General features: G+C 38.3%; 1 protein-coding gene across 1 annotated transcript in view; it reads right to left on the bottom strand.

The window, feature by feature from the left end:
• Positions 1-17,470, bottom strand: part of GRM8 (glutamate metabotropic receptor 8) — a 398,612-nt gene that overhangs the window by 374,667 nt on the left and 6,475 nt on the right. Inside the window, exon 2 of the mRNA XM_027771183.1 lies at positions 12,777-13,595. Coding sequence (XP_027626984.1) covers positions 12,777-13,286 — 510 coding nt within the window. The 5' untranslated portion in view covers positions 13,287-13,595. The remainder of the gene's footprint in view (positions 1-12,776; positions 13,596-17,470) is intronic.

Below are 17,470 nucleotides of genomic sequence, written 5' to 3'. Positions count from 1 at the left end.
AATTTGTTTTTGTTTCCTTTTGCAAAACGGGACCCTACAGGCACTTTTTTTTTTTTTTTTGACTGCTGAAACAATACTAAAAGTTAGCACAGCTTATCTTTGGGCCGCCCAATCTTTTCCTCAGTTTTCTACTGTCTAAATAAAACTGATCCTTAACCACTTAACACATGGACTTGAAAAGGATAGCAATACACTACCTCTTGGCTCAGTTGCCTAAACTATGGAGCTAGTAGGGTTCCAGTCTCAAGTTTAGCCCTTGAGTAAGCTAGATAGCCTAAGCTTATGCCAGAACCTATTTGGACCTGTCACTTTGTTTCTTGACCAACAACCTTTAATGCAAACCTGTCATTGTCTACAAAATAAGTCAGTATAAATGACAGAAATTGAAGGAGCAGCACAACTGAAAATGGATGTGCTAGAGACCAGAACTGAGGCACAACAGCAACACAACATTCTGTGAGATGGACCTACATGGGAAGGTTCCAGGTTCACATCCATGGACAGCCTTGAACATACTCAGCGTGTGTGCCCATGATCTCATATGGCTAAGGTTATGAGCATATCATACAGTGAAGATCTGTTGGAGGGGTCTTTTTGTTTCTTTCTCTCTCTCACTCACTCATGGAGGAAAATTTTAAAAAAGCTTTAAACATTCTGCTGATGGTGAATATCAATATTTTCCTCTCTATTACAGCATCATAGTAAATATTTATGGTGCTTGCTATGTGCCCAGGATTCTGCTTTGAACTCTGCTCTTTATCTTATTGGTCTTCATTATAAAGGAGGTGTTATTATTATCTACTTTTTAGAGATTAAAAAAAGCTAGCATTTAGAGATTAACTATTGCTTAAGGTAATACAGCTAATTAGTATTATATAGGAATTCGAATCCAGGCTGTTGGACTACAGAGCCTGACCTGTTTCATATAATTCATGTTTGTTATTCAAGAGAAGAGTATCAGCACCATTAGATAAGTACAATAATATATAATTTGAATAGACAGGACCTAATAACAAATATATATAAGCCACAAATATCTAACAAATCTGCATAAGTATTATATGGCATTTGTTCTAGAAACAATATAAATGCGAACATTCTCAGAGCTGACATGATAAATCACTTTGAGAACCACTTTGTTTCTTGACCAACAACCTTTAATGCAAACCTGTCATTGTCTACAAAATAAGTCAGTATAAATGACAGAAATTGAAGGAGCAGCACAACTGAAAATGGATGTGCTAGAGACCAGAACTGAGGCACAACAGCAACACAACATTCTGTGAGATGGACCTACATGGGAAGGTTCCAGGTTCACATCCATGGACAGCCTTGAACATACTCAGCGTGTGTGCCCATGATCTCATATGGCTAAGGTTATGAGCATATCATACAGTGAAGATCTGTTGGAGGGGTCTTTTTGTTTCTTTCTCTCTCTCGCTCTCTCTCTCGCTCTCTCTCTCACTCACTCATGGAGGAAAATTTTAAAAAAGCTTTAAACATTCTGCTGATGGTGAATATCAATATTTTCCTCTCTATTACAGCATCATAGTAAATATTTATGGTGCTTGCTATGTGCCCAGGATTCTGCTTTGAACTCTGCTCTTTATCTTATTGGTCTTCATTATAAAGGAGGTGTTATTATTATCTACTTTTTAGAGATTAAAAAAAGCTAGCATTTAGAGATTAACTATTGCTTAAGGTAATACAGCTAATTAGTATTATATAGGAATTCGAATCCAGGCTGTTGGACTACAGAGCCTGACCTGTTTCATATAATTCATGTTTGTTATTCAAGAGAAGAGTATCAGCACCATTAGATAAGTACAATAATATATAATTTGAATAGACAGGACCTAATAACAAATATATATAAGCCACAAATATCTAACAAATCTGCATAAGTATTATATGGCATTTGTTCTAGAAACAATATAAATGCGAACATTCTCAGAGCTGACATGATAAATCACTTTGAGAACTCTAATAAATAGAATTGCCACAATGTAGATACTCAGATTTAAAATGTAAGAAATAGAACAAGCACAAATCAAAGCTAAAAGTCACTCTCAATCCACTTGAGGGGAAGTTAGCAAAGGTAAGATGCTAGCGCAAGAATACATGACCATTCACATGTCCTGGGGGAGCCTTACGTGGCACTGTAGGGAGCATAGAGACAGATCCATGACTTCTCTGAAGCTGGGAGTAGTGGGAAGATCTGAGGCTGTATTAATACACCAAGGAAACCAGCTTCCCTGAGTTCAGAGGGAGCCAGGAAGTGACCTGAAGGAAGTCTAATGATCAACATTGAGAACACACGCTGGGCCTAATGAACTAAAGCAGAGATGTACCTCATTCTGGAAACAGGTGGCTACAGAAACTTACACCTTAGCAGTCTGGGGTTTATTATGTATTTAAAGTACATAAAAATCACATGTACACTTTTATGTTGTTAAGAGTACTTAGGGATAGGAAAAGTATCCAAGTATAGCTAAAAGAGATGTCTTCATCTTTTTCCATAAAGTGTGTGATATCAATTAAATGGGTAAATAGGCACTTTCCCCATGGTGGGAAAAGAAGGGCCTCTTGTGACCCTCTATTGATTAAGACTGCTGTAAAATGCTATTTGCAATCTCATTGCATAATGGAAATCAGGAGGTAGCTGTCATGGTTTTCTGAAGACAAATTGCTGGTTGCTGATAAATCATAGCCTCCTTCATCTCTTACTGTTGTTCTCAATTCCCAGGTAAAGTATATCTTACAATCTAACTTTCCTAAATCAGTCTGTTCTACTCTCTCCAGTGGAAAAATGAGTCAAAATGGTCATCTGGGTGACCCTACTTTAGGAATTATGTTCAAGAGACCATTATACTGATCATTACTCCTGAAGTCTGCAATATTTAATAAGAAACACAACTTCCAAAAGGGCACACAATTAAAAGTAGATCCATGTAACAGCTGCTGATCATGACCAATACAAACAGAAATCCGAACAGGTATGAGTCAAAAGAACAAAAGTTGGTGCCAGACAGATCATTGTTAAATCTCATTTTTGTTTTGTGTACTTTGACTTGCTAAATCAGCCAGCAAGCAATTTATATGGAGCAGTGGTTCTCAAAGTGTGGTCTGCAGAACAGGAACATCCGTATCACCTGGAAACAGTTAGAAATGCTTAATTATCAGACCATTACCACCACACACACACACACACACACACACACACACACACACACACACAGCACCCATTCCCAGACCTACCGAATCAAAAACTCTAAAGGTGGGCTCAGCAATGTCTCTTTCAACAAGCCCTCTAGGTGATTTTGATGCACTCTAAAGTTTGAGAATCACTGACCATGGCTACAAGACAGTATTCAGATTTTAAGTCTTCCTAGGAAGGTACAAAAAGCTTATCTTCAGAAGAGTTGGGAAGAGGCCTGTGCTGAAACCAAATAAAAACCACTACAATCTTCTATTTTTCTGTGTACCTAAAATTTCTCTAAAAAGTAAAGTCTATAAAATAAAAAAATTTTAAACTGCAATATTTGAGATGGATGAGTAAAAAGAACATAATACTCTCCTTATGCAGATTTATTTATTTACATATACCTTGACTTGTTCTAGAAAGGTTCTCAGACAACTTCTTAAAAATATATATAGCATGGAACTAGCAGGTAGCGTAATGGTTACATCACTGTACTCCCACACAGTCGACTGCAGTGTGAGTCCTCGACTCCACAGCTTAAATTTCTCACAAGGCATGTGTGCATGTATGCCCAAAATCCCAAGAGAATATAGAAGGGATTGTGGCACGGTCATCCCCCTGAGGGATGATTTCTCTCTATCTCTGTGTCTCGTGCAAGCACACCCTATAGCAAAAATCTTTCTTAAAAAAAATTGAAGCAGAGGCAAAATGACATTTCAACTTCTGACTTCTCTCTACTTTTGAAACAACCCCGTTATTCCAAGCATCCAAAAAACAGGCATTAATCACTAAGTATGCTCTTAAAATGTCTTCAGTATTTACTGTAAGATTTGAGACACGGCAAAAAGGAAGTAAGAGCAATTTACTTCACCAAGTTTTAAATCTACTCCAAACAACGAGAGTCACAATCTCCTTAAAGATTCTGAGCACATGAAGACAACATTGATTCTAAGCTACTGCATGTCATGGACTGCCATGTCCTGCAGTACATGCCTATGTGGTGTGAGTCTACCTTACAGCAAGATATTTTGGGCAATTCATTAATTCAGCCTCTTGGCTGGTCCAAGAAAAGGCTCTATGACACCAAAAAGTCATTCTAGAGCTAATAGTATTTGAATGAGGCTCTATCATTGTTTCAACTGTTTTTCAAATAATAAATTATCTTAAATCAAAGGAAAATAATCTATCAAGGATTTTTTCAATAAATTATGTTCAGGGCTGGCAAGTGGCATGGTGGTTAAGGGCGCTGGACTCCCACATGGCCGACCATGGTTCAAGTCTTGGACCTGGTGGCTTGCTTTCTCACTTCTCTCTCTCTCTGTCTCTCTCTGATCAAACTGGAAAATAACAATGATAATAATAATAAATAAAGTTAAATAAAATAATTCTTTAAAAAAATAAAATAAAATAAAATAAATAAATTATGTTCTGCCTATATAGGTAAAAACCAAGCATAGCTATCTACAAAATAATTAAAACCTTGTTCTCAACTCTGGAAAAATACTAGAATCACCTGGCTTGTTTGTTGTTGTTCCTTTTTTTGAGAGGTTTTTTGCTACAGGACGCATGTGCTCACCAGAAAGACAGAGAGAGAAAGAGAGATAGAAAGCGAGAAATCACCCCCCAAGGGGGTATGGCCACGCTGCAATCCTCCATTCTCCTCTCAGGATCTTGGGAATGTACACACATGTGCCCGGCGTGAGTTTAAGCCACTGGGTCAGAGGCTCAAACTGCAGTTGACCACATGGGAGTCCAGCGACATAGCCATTACGCTAACTGCTGATCCCTCACCTGACTGTTTTTTTAGAGCTTTTTGTTGTAGGATGCATGTGCTCACTGGAGAGATGGCCATGTCACAATCCCTTCTCCATTCTTCTCTCAGGATTTTGGACACACACACATATCCAGAGTGAGTTTTAAGCTGCCAGGTCCAGGATTCAAACCACAGTCAGCCACATGAAAGTCAAGCACCTTAACCACTCTGCCACCAGCTGGACCCCACGCCTGGCTGTCTTTCAAAACATACTAATGTAGGGCGAGCCACACAGTTGGAATGCATTGGGCGTTTCTCACTCTTCTCTCTCTCTGGTGAGTACATGTCCCCTCTAGCAAACTTTAGAAAAAAAAAAGAAAATAAGTTAATAATATATAAAATGTACCAATGCAAGATCTATTCTAATTTTATTGTTCATAGATAGGTTTGGGGCATGCATTCACATTTTTTTAAGCTATTGTGGTAATGCTATCATGTAGCAAGGGTAGGTAGCAAATTACTGAGCTAGACCTATATTAACCAACCAATACTGTATCTAGAACTATCTCCAAGATATAATTGAGAGTGAAAAAAAGGCATACTACTATATTATTAAAATCCTGTTTGTGTAATTTTGTCAATAGATGTAAATGTTCAGATGTGGACTCTCATTTTGTACTATTTACTTAATCGTTCCTTAAAGTTTTGACATGAAAATGTGCTCATGTTTTTTACTCATTTAACTTTTTAAAACTCTTTTAAAGAATTATTTTATTTAACTTTACTTATCCATGTTTTTTTTTTTTTTTTTAATTCGACCACAGAGGGATAGAGTGAGAGAGAAAAAATGTGAGAAAGCAAGCTGCCAGGTCCAGAACTTGAACCACGGTTGGCCATATGGAAGTCTCAGCACCCTTAACCACAATGCCATCTGCTGGCCCCAGAACTGTTTTTAAAGGACAAGCATTTGTATGTATTTATGGGGTATATTGTGATGTTTTGATATATGTTTATACTGTGGAATGATTTAATCAGGCTAATTTATAAATCCATCATTCCACATGCTTACTTTCTTTATAGTGAAAACATTTGAAATCCCCTTTTTTGCTATTTTGATATATGCAAATTTTTATTTCAAAAATCTGTTTAAAGAAAATATTAATTCATAGGAAAATGAGGAAACATGAAAATATGAACTCCCAAAATATACCATGTTTCCTTCTTCATCTCCTTCTTCTTTCCATTTCTTTTTCTAGAAGAATATAATGGTAAAATAAACAAAGTTCTACTTCTGTCCTGTCTACCCAATATATATTATTTTCAATATCTGAGATTTGGATGAGGGAGGGAGTCAAGAGATATAGTTCATTCATTCATTTAACAAACACTTACTGGGGTTCCCAGAAAGGTCCATGCTAGGTGTTGTGAATACAGCTACAAACTGTAGATATATATGGATCCTGCCCCCATGGTGCTTATGATCTAGTGGTAGATACAGACAAGTAAATAAACAATTACAATAGAGTGTGAAAAGAGGAAGTGCAGGTTGCTTCTTTGTTACACAAAAAATAAAAAAGAAACTTAATCTAGTCAAAGAAAGTAAGAGAAGACTTCCCAAACCAGAGAGGAGCCTTTGTTCTGGGGGTGGTAAGAGACATTATAGAGTTTTAAGAAAAGGAGAGACATTACCCAGTTTGTTTTTAATAATCTCTTTAGCTGTGAGTTGAAGAACCACCTACCATGGGCAGTGCCCAGTCTCACCCAGTGCTGCCACTTTGCAAGACAGAGTGTCTATCATCTCTCATTTAAAGTGAATGAGTTCTTTTCAAAGTTAAATTAGACCCTGTTATTACCAACAGGTTGACTGAAAGAGTATATCTTTCAATTTTCCATTATCCATTTGCTATCAAGTAAGATTTAACACAAAATGTTACCTCCTGCTGAGTTTATTGATTGTGCTCCTTTATCTGTCCATTTAACTAGATGAGCCTGGATATAGCAGATTTACCTTTTCATAGTTTTCCAGTTGGTAAGGCCACTGGATGCATTAAGTAACTCTCAAAACGCTTGGCTTTATGGAAGTGGTTGCTACAACTGGTAGAGGCTCTTGGAAGAGAATACTTCATAAACATAGCGGGGTGGAATAACACTCCCAGGGAAATCGGATGCTTCTCTGTACTTCACTTACTTAACATGAAGATCAATTTTAGCCATTTAAACTAGCACATTTCCACATAGGGAGAAATTATCTAGTCCACCCACAAATGGATTTCTATTTAAAAGTCTCATTTGATTGCTTTGGGAAGGATACACTGCAGACTATCTAATCCCTATCCTTCAAGAGTAAAAATTAACAATCCACGGAAAGTTAACTACAAAAACAAAAGAGAAAGAAATTATACCTGATACTGTCCTCCTATAACCCAATGCATCACTGGGGACATTAATGTGAGTTACCTCCAGCATCAATGGGCTCTTTCTACTTAAAATATTCCATTTTTGCTCAAAGACATGATTAGTGTTCACTATAATTTAATGGAAAGAGATGGAAATGTCCTAGAAAAGGGAAAAAGTTCAAGCTCTGTATAAAACATAAACAAATTTATTCTACAGATTTCTCAGTCAACATTTCCAAAAGACCCTCTCACTCCTTTTTAATTCTTTTCAAACTATACAATCTATAACTAAGAGCTGGGTCCCTCTCTTTACTGGGCTCTCTACAACACAGGAGACCCTGATATGTCATTTCTACCTTTGTGTAGGATGAGACCATTCTGGGTTTGCTATTCTGTAGTAACATGTCACATCATCCTAATTAATGCTACTGTTCTCTAAAGCCACTAACTTACTACTGGCGTTAAACAATAACCTAGGTGACCATTCTGCCCTATGTTAGCCCACATATGACATGTATGTGTGGGAATGTGTGTTTCAAGATATAGTAGGGCTTCTAAAAAGTCTTGATCATTAAGGTCTTATTCCATGACTCTCAAAATTTTTTCAGTTCCCAACACACCAGACAGATATGAGATCCTCCTCTCATAAAAATAGTTCCCAGAGAGGAGACAGAGATTCACACACTCACTCACTGGTCCTGCCATTTGGAAAGCCTCACAGATGTTGATAATTCCCCACACATACCCCTTGAGAGTTCGGGAACAGTAGTATGAACACCACCCCACACTCAAGAGTCTAGCTTAGCATTCAATATCCCAAAAGCCTAAGCTACAGGTCATGTTCTGCTGTCAGCTTGTGTCCAACTCCACTCTTACCCAACTCTCATCTGCAGTTAAAGTAGCCAATTTTTTTCATTTGCTTCCAAGCTATGATAGGAAGAGAAACAAAGACAGAACACCACTTCTCCCTAGATCCGATGAGCAGGGCTGCCTATACTCCAGAGGTGGCCATTCCCAAGGTACAATCTTGTGGGGAGTTAAATGAACTGCCCCCACTGATGCCAGAATCTCCTTTACAAAGGCAAATCACTTCATTCCACAATAGTCACCCTCCTCTGACTTAAACACAGACATCCTAACATGTTGCTGACTGATAATACATAGAGCCTTTGTGTCGGGGTTTGGTTAAGAGAACATAGAGAAATACAAGGACAGAAGAGGGAACTTCCACAGAGGGATAAGACTGAATAAAGAGACAGGTGGGGATACCTGGAAAACTTTGTCTCCTTCACAATTTAGTTCAAGTAGATGCTGGGAGTGGGGGAGGAAGACATGGCTTTTCCAAAGTTACTCAAAAAGAGAGAATAAAAGCATTAAGAGATTACTTTCTATTTCAGCCCATGTTTTCTATAAAACTTTAAACAGGTCACAGCCATATTCTTAAAATCCTAACTTAAATTTATTGCTGAGCAACACAGTGAGTAAATTCATGAATTAAGACCTTGTTGATACCCTTATGTTGAAGGTTAATTGTTTGCATGTTTTCAGAGATGCTGTACTTTAACTCCATTAATTCAGGAATAAGTGCCAATACATTGATTCTTGGGCATCTTTTTAGATTCTATGGATTCTATGTTATCCTAGAGGGAAATGAGCTCCATAGAGTTGTCCTTAAATTTACTTTCACTCAAGTCATACCATTTGGCTTTTAAAATATATTTTTTATATTTAATCACTATATATCATTATTGCTTACAAAATGAATTTTCCCAGCATGAATACACTATATATTAATCCAGTTAAAGATATTATCATGCAAATTATTATCAACAGATAATATTTTCACTTTTGTTTCCCTTAAATGTTTTGCTTCTTGGGCCCAGCAGGTGGCATGGTGGTTAAAGGCACTGGATTCCCACCTAGCCAACCAAGGTTCAAGTCCCAGACCTGGCAGCTTGCTTTCTCCCTTTCTCTCTCTCTCTGTTCAAATTAAAAAATAATAAAAACAAGTGGAAATAAATTTATATTTTTTTTAAATTTTTTAATTAATCCATTAATTTTTTGGATAGGTTTTTGCTATAGGGCACAGGTGCTCACCAGAAAGACAGAGAGAGACAGAGAGACAGAAAGCAAGAAATCACCCCCCCTCCAGGGGGGATGGCCATGTTGCAATCCCTTCTCCTCCATTCTCAGGATCTTGGGCATAAATGCACATGCACCCGGCATGCGTTTAAGCCACTGGGTGCAGGACTCAAACAACAGTCGACTACATGGGAGTCCAGCATCATAGCCATTACACCAACTGCTGGTCCCTGCTTCTTTATTTTTAATGGAACTATATCCTCGATGTAATTATTTGTCAATTATTCCTTTGATAATCATTTTAATATATCATGTCAGTCCTACCATATGTGAATAAACAGAAGTCATTCACACATTAAAATGGTCTGTCTTCTATCTCAAGAGTGACCATCATTTCATAATTAATATCACTATGGAGTGTTAGCTGGATGTTTCCATAAATCATCAAAGTAAATTAAAGTAGTACAACAGTAAGAGGTTGCAGTTATCTAAATCACATTCATATGGTTTCAGGTTCAGCTGGAAGAAAGGTAGAGTACCTATAGCCTTTTACTGACTGACTTTTGAACAAAACACATTGGTCAAGTCTGGTAATCTGGTGAATAGATAAGATTTGCCTCCTAAGGTTAAATGCTTATTTACTCCATGCTAGTACATTATTGATCATGTTAGTTATGACATATATCACAATCAGCACTCCATCCTGGTAAAAAGTGACCTACAATCTGCACTTCAGTCAAGGTAGCAAAAGCTCCTTTCTGGGCTAACCAGTTTGTTTCTCAAGAGTTGGCCTGGAGTATTAGGTTCTACCAAAAAGATAAATAGTAATTCTCTCACCCAATCACGTGGCAGTCCCTCCAGAGTAACCCAAGGGAGTAAAAAGAATTGGCCAATCAGTAAGGGGAGAATGAAGCAGAGAGAAGTCAGGTTCATCCTTCATAAAACAAAACTTCCCTCTCGCCTTGTGGCCTGAGGTTTTCTTCAGCATCCTGAGGAACCAAAGGACACAGCCAAGTCCCACCAGAACCTTTCACCTGCATTTTTCTCAATAAAGACACCCAGCAATCTAACACAGCATTATTATTATTTTCTCCACTTTAAGATGAGCTGATTCTGTAGCAAAAATTAGTGTGAACAAGCTTTGAAAACCTCAAATAAGTACCTCCTCTCCTCAATCCCACTCTTCAAAGCTTTGCCTACTTTTTGTAGGGCACCAGACTATAGGAAGGAGACAGAATTCATAAGAATTACAACAGGATTGGTGGTAACCAAAATTAATACATAAGGGGAGAAGATCCTCGTGAAAGTTTTCATGTCCTTTAAAATGGGTGTTTTTTGTTTTTTTGGGGGTTTTTTTTTTTTTTGAGAGATTTTCACTGTAGGGCGCGTGCGCTCGCCAGACAGACAGAGGGAGACATAGAGACAGAAAGCGAGAAATCACCCCCCATGGGGGATGGTCATGCCGCAATCCCTTCTCCATTCTCCTCTCGGGATCTTGGGCACGCACGCACATGCGCCCAGCATGAGTTTTAAGCCACCGGGTTCGGGACACGAACCGCGGTTGACTACGTGGGAGTCCAGCGACATAGCCATTACGCTAACTGCTGGTTCCCTAAAATGGGTGTTTTTGAGCCGTAGTTGCTGAATTAAGAACAGAAAAAAGATGCTTTGGAGCAGTCAAGGAGGGAGGTCAAATCAGAGGACAAATGAGTTGGGTAAGTGGCTGAACTTGATACCACCCCAGAGCAGAAAATGCCACATGTCACAGAATCAGGACTGCTAGAAAGAATCCTAGATCCCAGGATACGGGAGGGAACTTGGAGCATCCTGGGTCTGCGCCTTGCCTCCAGCAAGGAGTTAGCTAACCTGAGAGAATTTATTCACAACTGCCTAATTTCCCTCGAAGGTTTCCGGAGATAAAGAATTAGAGCACCTTTGGCTGCCTGTTTTAATCTTGTGTCTTTCTCATTGCCAAGAGGCTCTTCCTAATGTCCTGCTCAAATGTCTCCGGCACTCCCTGAAGCCTTTTTGTGCCTCTTCAATACTCCTTAGACACAGAGAGCTTCTGCTTAGCATCCTACTCATTCGAGAAAATTTCATCAGTCTGAAAATAGGCATTAAGCTGCCTCTCAGCATTCTCTCCTCTAAGCCAAGGGAATTCACACAGAGGCTGCACAGATACTCCAGGGATGTTGCAGAGGGATTCCTGCATGAGAAGTGGGCCAGGCTAGATGGGCCCCCAAGATATCTTCCAAATCAGAAAGCTTTTGATTTGCTTCCTTTCATCTTCTGTGTGAAGTTTTCCATTACTTTGTTCATTTTTGTCACAGTATCTGTCATCTGTGCAACTTCTCCATATTCCTGTAATAGTTTTACATTTAATGTGCATAGGAATAGTTTTCCACACTATAAAATGGAGCCTTTTTAATTCAGATTAAGTTGGAAAAGCCACATCCCACTAAATAGGAAATCAGAATTCAAAGTATTTTCAATTAAAAATATGTCTATTATAAAAGGCTACATAATAAAGATTCATAAGTAAAATGAAAAAGTTAATAAAAACAGTGAGTTGCATTAACTTTATGTTTATAGCACTTTACTTTTCAAACTTTTTTTACATATATTATTTTATATTGCTGATTATAGTCAATATATAAATTTAATATGTTTATAATAGATTATCAACCTAAATCAAAAAGTATTGAATTATCTTCCTAAATTTGAACTTTAACTCAGCAAGAATTATATATAATTATTTCAAGTCAGCAATGAAGAGATCTGAATTAATGAAGTTCTACCCTATTGTAGTTAGAATAAGCCCGACAATATATGGTCATGTTATCTCCCAGAGTGTCACTCCCTTCTACACATTAATAATAAATACTGTTTCTCCACTTTGCCACTAACAGAGCAGCCCACCTTAAAGAAATTTCACCAAGTAAATTATCTTGAAACTCAAATATCATAGAAATGCTATGCATGATAACACTGAACATACTAACAATTCATTACATGCCTTAAAAAGGTCTGCTTTGATGAAAAATGACCCTCAATAAGGAGTTTATCCCAAAATGGTAAGGACGAGGACTCAATACATCCCAAACTTATCACCTTTTTCTTTGAGGGAAAAAAAGAGAGAGAGAGAATCATAATTAATCCAGTTAACTGTAAATAATGGAACTAAACCAACAATATAAGCAAACAGTGCCCCATTTAAGGAATCTGATGACATGGAGAGAGCCTATGAATACCTTCACTGTCTTCACTTTCTTCTTAAGCCTACAGCTGGTGTCACAAGTTATTTTCCTTTCACAACGATCATAAACAAAATGCTTTTACCTACCTTAAAAAGTCTTAAAATATTAGCAACCATGATGGACACGGAGCTTGCTGCAGCACCTATAACACCAGAAATCTTGTCGGGCTTGGTAAAGATGGGTGGGTCCCCATTAGCACACTTCACATCAGAAGCATCTTTCTCTATTAATGCCTGCACGAATGTCAGCGACTGCTCCAAAGCATAGGTGTCCCTGGAACATGTGTCAAGGATTCGGACACCCAGACTGATATTGGAGAGGAGATCAGGGTCCTTGTTAATCTGGTCAATTGCATATAGCATAGCCTCAAGTCTGTGAATCCCCTTTTCCTTCTTCAGCTCCCCACAAGGCACCCCTCTCTCTCCCTTTGCATGGACAGGGAAGAGACCCCCCAAAATGATGTCCCCATCCACCCGTATGGAATGGGCATACTCTTGGCTGTGAGTTCTTTGCATCATTGTGAGGATCCAGTAGAACTTGGCAGTCAAAAGGAAGAAACAAGGGCAAGAGGCAGATCGTTTTCCCCCGCATACCATTTTCTCTACAGGTGGTGTTGCAATCCAAGACCTGAAGTTTATTCTTGCCACAGAAGAAAGGGAACCACCTGAGCCTGAACCTTCTGGAGGCTACCATCAGGGCCCATGGGGAAAAGGTTCTGTGGGTTTCAGCAAGTCTTCTTGATTGGAGTGTCACAGTGAATTCCCATCAGATCCCTAAGGTTCAATTTTATTTCCATATAAAGTCAACTTGCCTGGTGCAAATCTTAGAATAACATCTGAGGTTCTGATGTTGGGATGAGGTCAACAATTCATGTCCTTGAAGTCAGCCCCGTAGCAGAATTATTCCTGAGGAAGGGAGGACAGAGTAAGGGAAAATAAGGGATTCAGTTCAGTGGGTCTACATTTTTCACCTATTTAAAACCTGTTTACACCAACCTCTTTTACCAACTTCCCCTATTCAGTAAGAGACTAATTTTTTTCTTTTTTCTTTTTTCTTTTTTTTTTTTTTTTCTGAACACCTGGCCACTCTGCATTAAACCAGGAGATTGATGATGCTTTGGGAGTAAGGGAAACAGAAGTCTCAGAAACTAGGTTGATTCTCCCAAGCCAGAAAGTATTTTTATTTTTCATTTTATTTCAAGATATCCTTTTTGTGTGGAAGTAAAAGTCCTGTAATTGATGGTATTATTTCTTTTCAAATCTGTTTTTACTTTTCATAGCTAACTGAACTTAGCATTTAAATTCTGTCCACAAAATCATGATGAAATGTGGGACCAGCAGGTGGTGCAGTGGGTAAGGCACGACTCCCACATGGCCAACTGCAGTGCAAGTCCAGACCGAACAGCTCACTTTCTCACTTTCTCTCTCTTTCTCTCGCTCTCTCTCTTGTCTCTTTCTAGTGAGTACATATGCCTTATAGCAAATAAATTAATAATAATAATAAAATATTTTTTAAATCATAATGAAATGTTATTTTCTAGAATGTATTCAACAAACCACTTATCTGCTAATGACATTATTTGGTGCCTCAGATTTCCCAGTAGGAAAAAAATGATTACTCAATCACAAAAAGGAGGGAATATTTCCACCCAAAGAGCTCAAAATGTGTAGGTTTTGTAGCTTCTGAAAAAAAATTATCATAGAATGTCAGCTAGCTCACATAAATTGTCTTATTCTTTTTTACTAACAAAACAAAGACTTGAAAATTAAACACATAGGGAAGATTATGTGTGAAGATATTCCTGTTACCATTGTCAGCATTTCATTTAATTTGTCAAGGTGGAAGCAATGGGTATGCTTACAGTTCTGAAATAAACATGCCTTGATCCTAGAGTCACTGGGAGCAAATCAGAGCTGGAGATCAATCGGAGAGCTTCTTAATTTTGTCTGACTCAGTGGGGAAAACAGTTATTTCATCAAGACTAGAAATAACCCAGAGTTAAAAAGTCTACAGACAAATGTATAGAAAGTTTATTTTAGGCCTTCATTCTTAAAGAATTCCATGAGATTCTTTCAAAAGACTTTTGAAGAGGTTTGACTGGAAATGAGACTTGACAACACAGGGAATCTGAGATTTGAAATGCACATATAATTAACAGAATAAACAGCAACAATTTGCTTTGGCAGAATGGTTAATCTAATGCTCATGTCTAACCTAGTTTACATATGAGTTTCAAACTTAAAATCTGGAAAATTTTCCTCTATCCTAGCCAATTATCTAGTTGGGCTTTCCATTCATTTGCTTAAGTTCCAGTTCATAACATTTTCTTTCCATCCTCCTAGTCCTGAAAGAGGAGATGGTACCTCCCTGGGGGACAAATGAATATATGCCCAAACATCTTCAGAGAAAGCTGCACTGTTTTCATTTTCAGATCGGCAAAGAGGGATTGCACTAGCCCACAGCTCTTTATTTCTGACAGCACCTAGAGATCTGGCTGGTCAACAGCCCTCTCTACTGAGATAGTCCTAGGCTGCCTATGGAAAATATTTCCTGCCTCCTGGCACTTTGAGCCTTGGATTTCTTTTGTTTTGCCCCAAAATGCAGAACCCTCTTCTGATTTTTTTCACCACTTTACCTGATAGCCCCAAACACTCAATAATCTCTGAGAAGCTGCTTCTCCTTCAGAAAAACCTGTGACTCAACAACAGCCTGACTTCAGGCATTCCACAAATGGAACACTTAGAAAGTCAACTTGACTTTCTACATGAAACATTTCAGTAATGAACCATAAATTACACTGACCACCCATTAAGAGGAGCAGGGTTGTGTTTTACAGTTACATAAGCAAGACCAGTTACATGATAGTAAAACCTCATTAGCTCTGACTACTAATTTAGAATTTGAGACTAAGTCCAACGACTGGACTGACCCGTGGCATATCCTCTCTGACAGAGCACAGACCTAATGAACGAATAAGGGGAAGAGGAAATGTTTAAGGAGGAAAGGATGAGACCTGTTGTTCTCCAAGAGCAGCCTTTCTTCATTATACCAAGCCACCTCCCTAGTACTTAAAACACTTAATAGAACAAATGGTTTTCAATTATAGACAAACATAAAAACAATCCATCTGTTAATCACAAAGCAGCCTCACCTATTCATGTGGCATTAACCTACTTCCACTTGCTATAGAGTCCTGAAAGTAATAAAATTGAGTTTCTCTTAAAATCATTGGTGTTTATAATAATGTTTAGCCTCTTTTGCATCTCGTAGGTCTGTGTGGAGTTTTAATTTAAGTAAAGGCTGGGGGATGAATAGCAGTGAGGCAGAAATCAGCTTTGTTTAGTAGATGGATATGCCGAAATGGAAAGTGAGAGATTCATTCAGTTCAGGTTATCCTTTGAAGGACAGCTCACTTGAATTTTTGCTCAGGTTTCCTCCTCTGCAACATAGAATACATCACATTTAACTTCTCTAAGACTTTGTTTTCTTGTCTGTAAAGAGGTGATAGAATTTTCTATGTAACATACAGGGAAAGCAGAGGACCTGGAACAAGGAAAGTACCCATTAAACAGCTAACATTACTAACCTCACCTGTAATTCATTTTCTACTTCAACAGAGCAACTTTTTCCATACTTGCACAGCTGGTGAGGTTTTGACTGAATTTTATGTGTCACTTTAAAAATAAAATCAGAGCTACTTATAAAATATTTAAATATTGCAGTTATTTCAAAACCTGATATATTGTCACAGAAATTGCAGATTCTTGATGGCTAGAAGGTTTAGTTTCCCTTTTAAATTGTGAGGAAAAATATATGTGAAAGTTTGTGAAAAATTCCGTACATTTCATTGTAATCTTACAATACCTAATCTTGCTCTTAATACAATTATTGTCAGCTTTAATCCAAACTCATCCTTGTTGGAGTCAATGAGTTTGAAAGAAATAATGACTTTTCTGTGCTGTAGATCCAAATAGCTGCACTTCATGTTGTGTGTTTGACGTAAAGTAAAACAGCTTTTCTCTCAAACTGACCTTCCTCTGGGGGTTAGTATAAACCTTGCCCTGTGCAGATAAGACTCTTTCAAGGAGGTGTGAGGTCTGTACTCCTAAAATGGACCTCTATGGAGAACAGGCCTTCTGCACTTTCTTTCTGGCCCCTCAGGAAGACGCTGCAGAACCCTGTGGGAAGGTTTAACCAGAACCTTCATGGCCCTTCCTGTGAGCATCGCCTCTGCTCATCTTAAGTACACTGTGCAGCAGAAAGGACAGATCCTTCTATTGACATTTCTGCAGGCCTGCATCTCTGGGAAACTGGCCTCCTGGCTGGAACTTGAGTCTGTGGCTCTGGAATAGTGTTACAGTTGTTTCTTGAAAGGCCAGCAGTAAGGACAGTTCCTTGTAGGCCAGAGCCATGAATTCTACTTCTTCTTATTTTCAAAATACCTTCTCTGTGCCAAAGTTTCAAATACCTATCACAGTATCTCAATGAATTTTCATACACCAATCATTAGCTCTCATATAAATGAGAAAGGAAGGCTAAGAGAGATTGAGCAGGATCCCAAGCCCTGAGCTAGCAAGTGGCAATACTACCCAAACCCTCAGATCCCCAAGGTGCAGCCCATCCTTTGAGAAAGCCACAAATGTGGCAGAGACTAGCTGTGGCATCAGGAGTGAGGGTGAGGGCTCTCTCTCTTGATACTTTTCAGATATGTGGGATTTTCAATGGTTAGCTCTTTGAGAATACCGTACTAAATAGGCGGCAGGAACATAGGGCCATTTCT

The sequence above is a fragment of the Tupaia chinensis genome, unplaced genomic scaffold (assembly GCF_000334495.1).
Source record: "Tupaia chinensis unplaced genomic scaffold, TupChi_1.0 Scaffold000192_1, whole genome shotgun sequence".
Taxonomy (NCBI): domain Eukaryota; kingdom Metazoa; phylum Chordata; class Mammalia; order Scandentia; family Tupaiidae; genus Tupaia; species Tupaia belangeri.
Note: the sequence above shows the minus strand (reverse complement) of the source record. Positions and strands in the feature narration are given on the sequence as shown.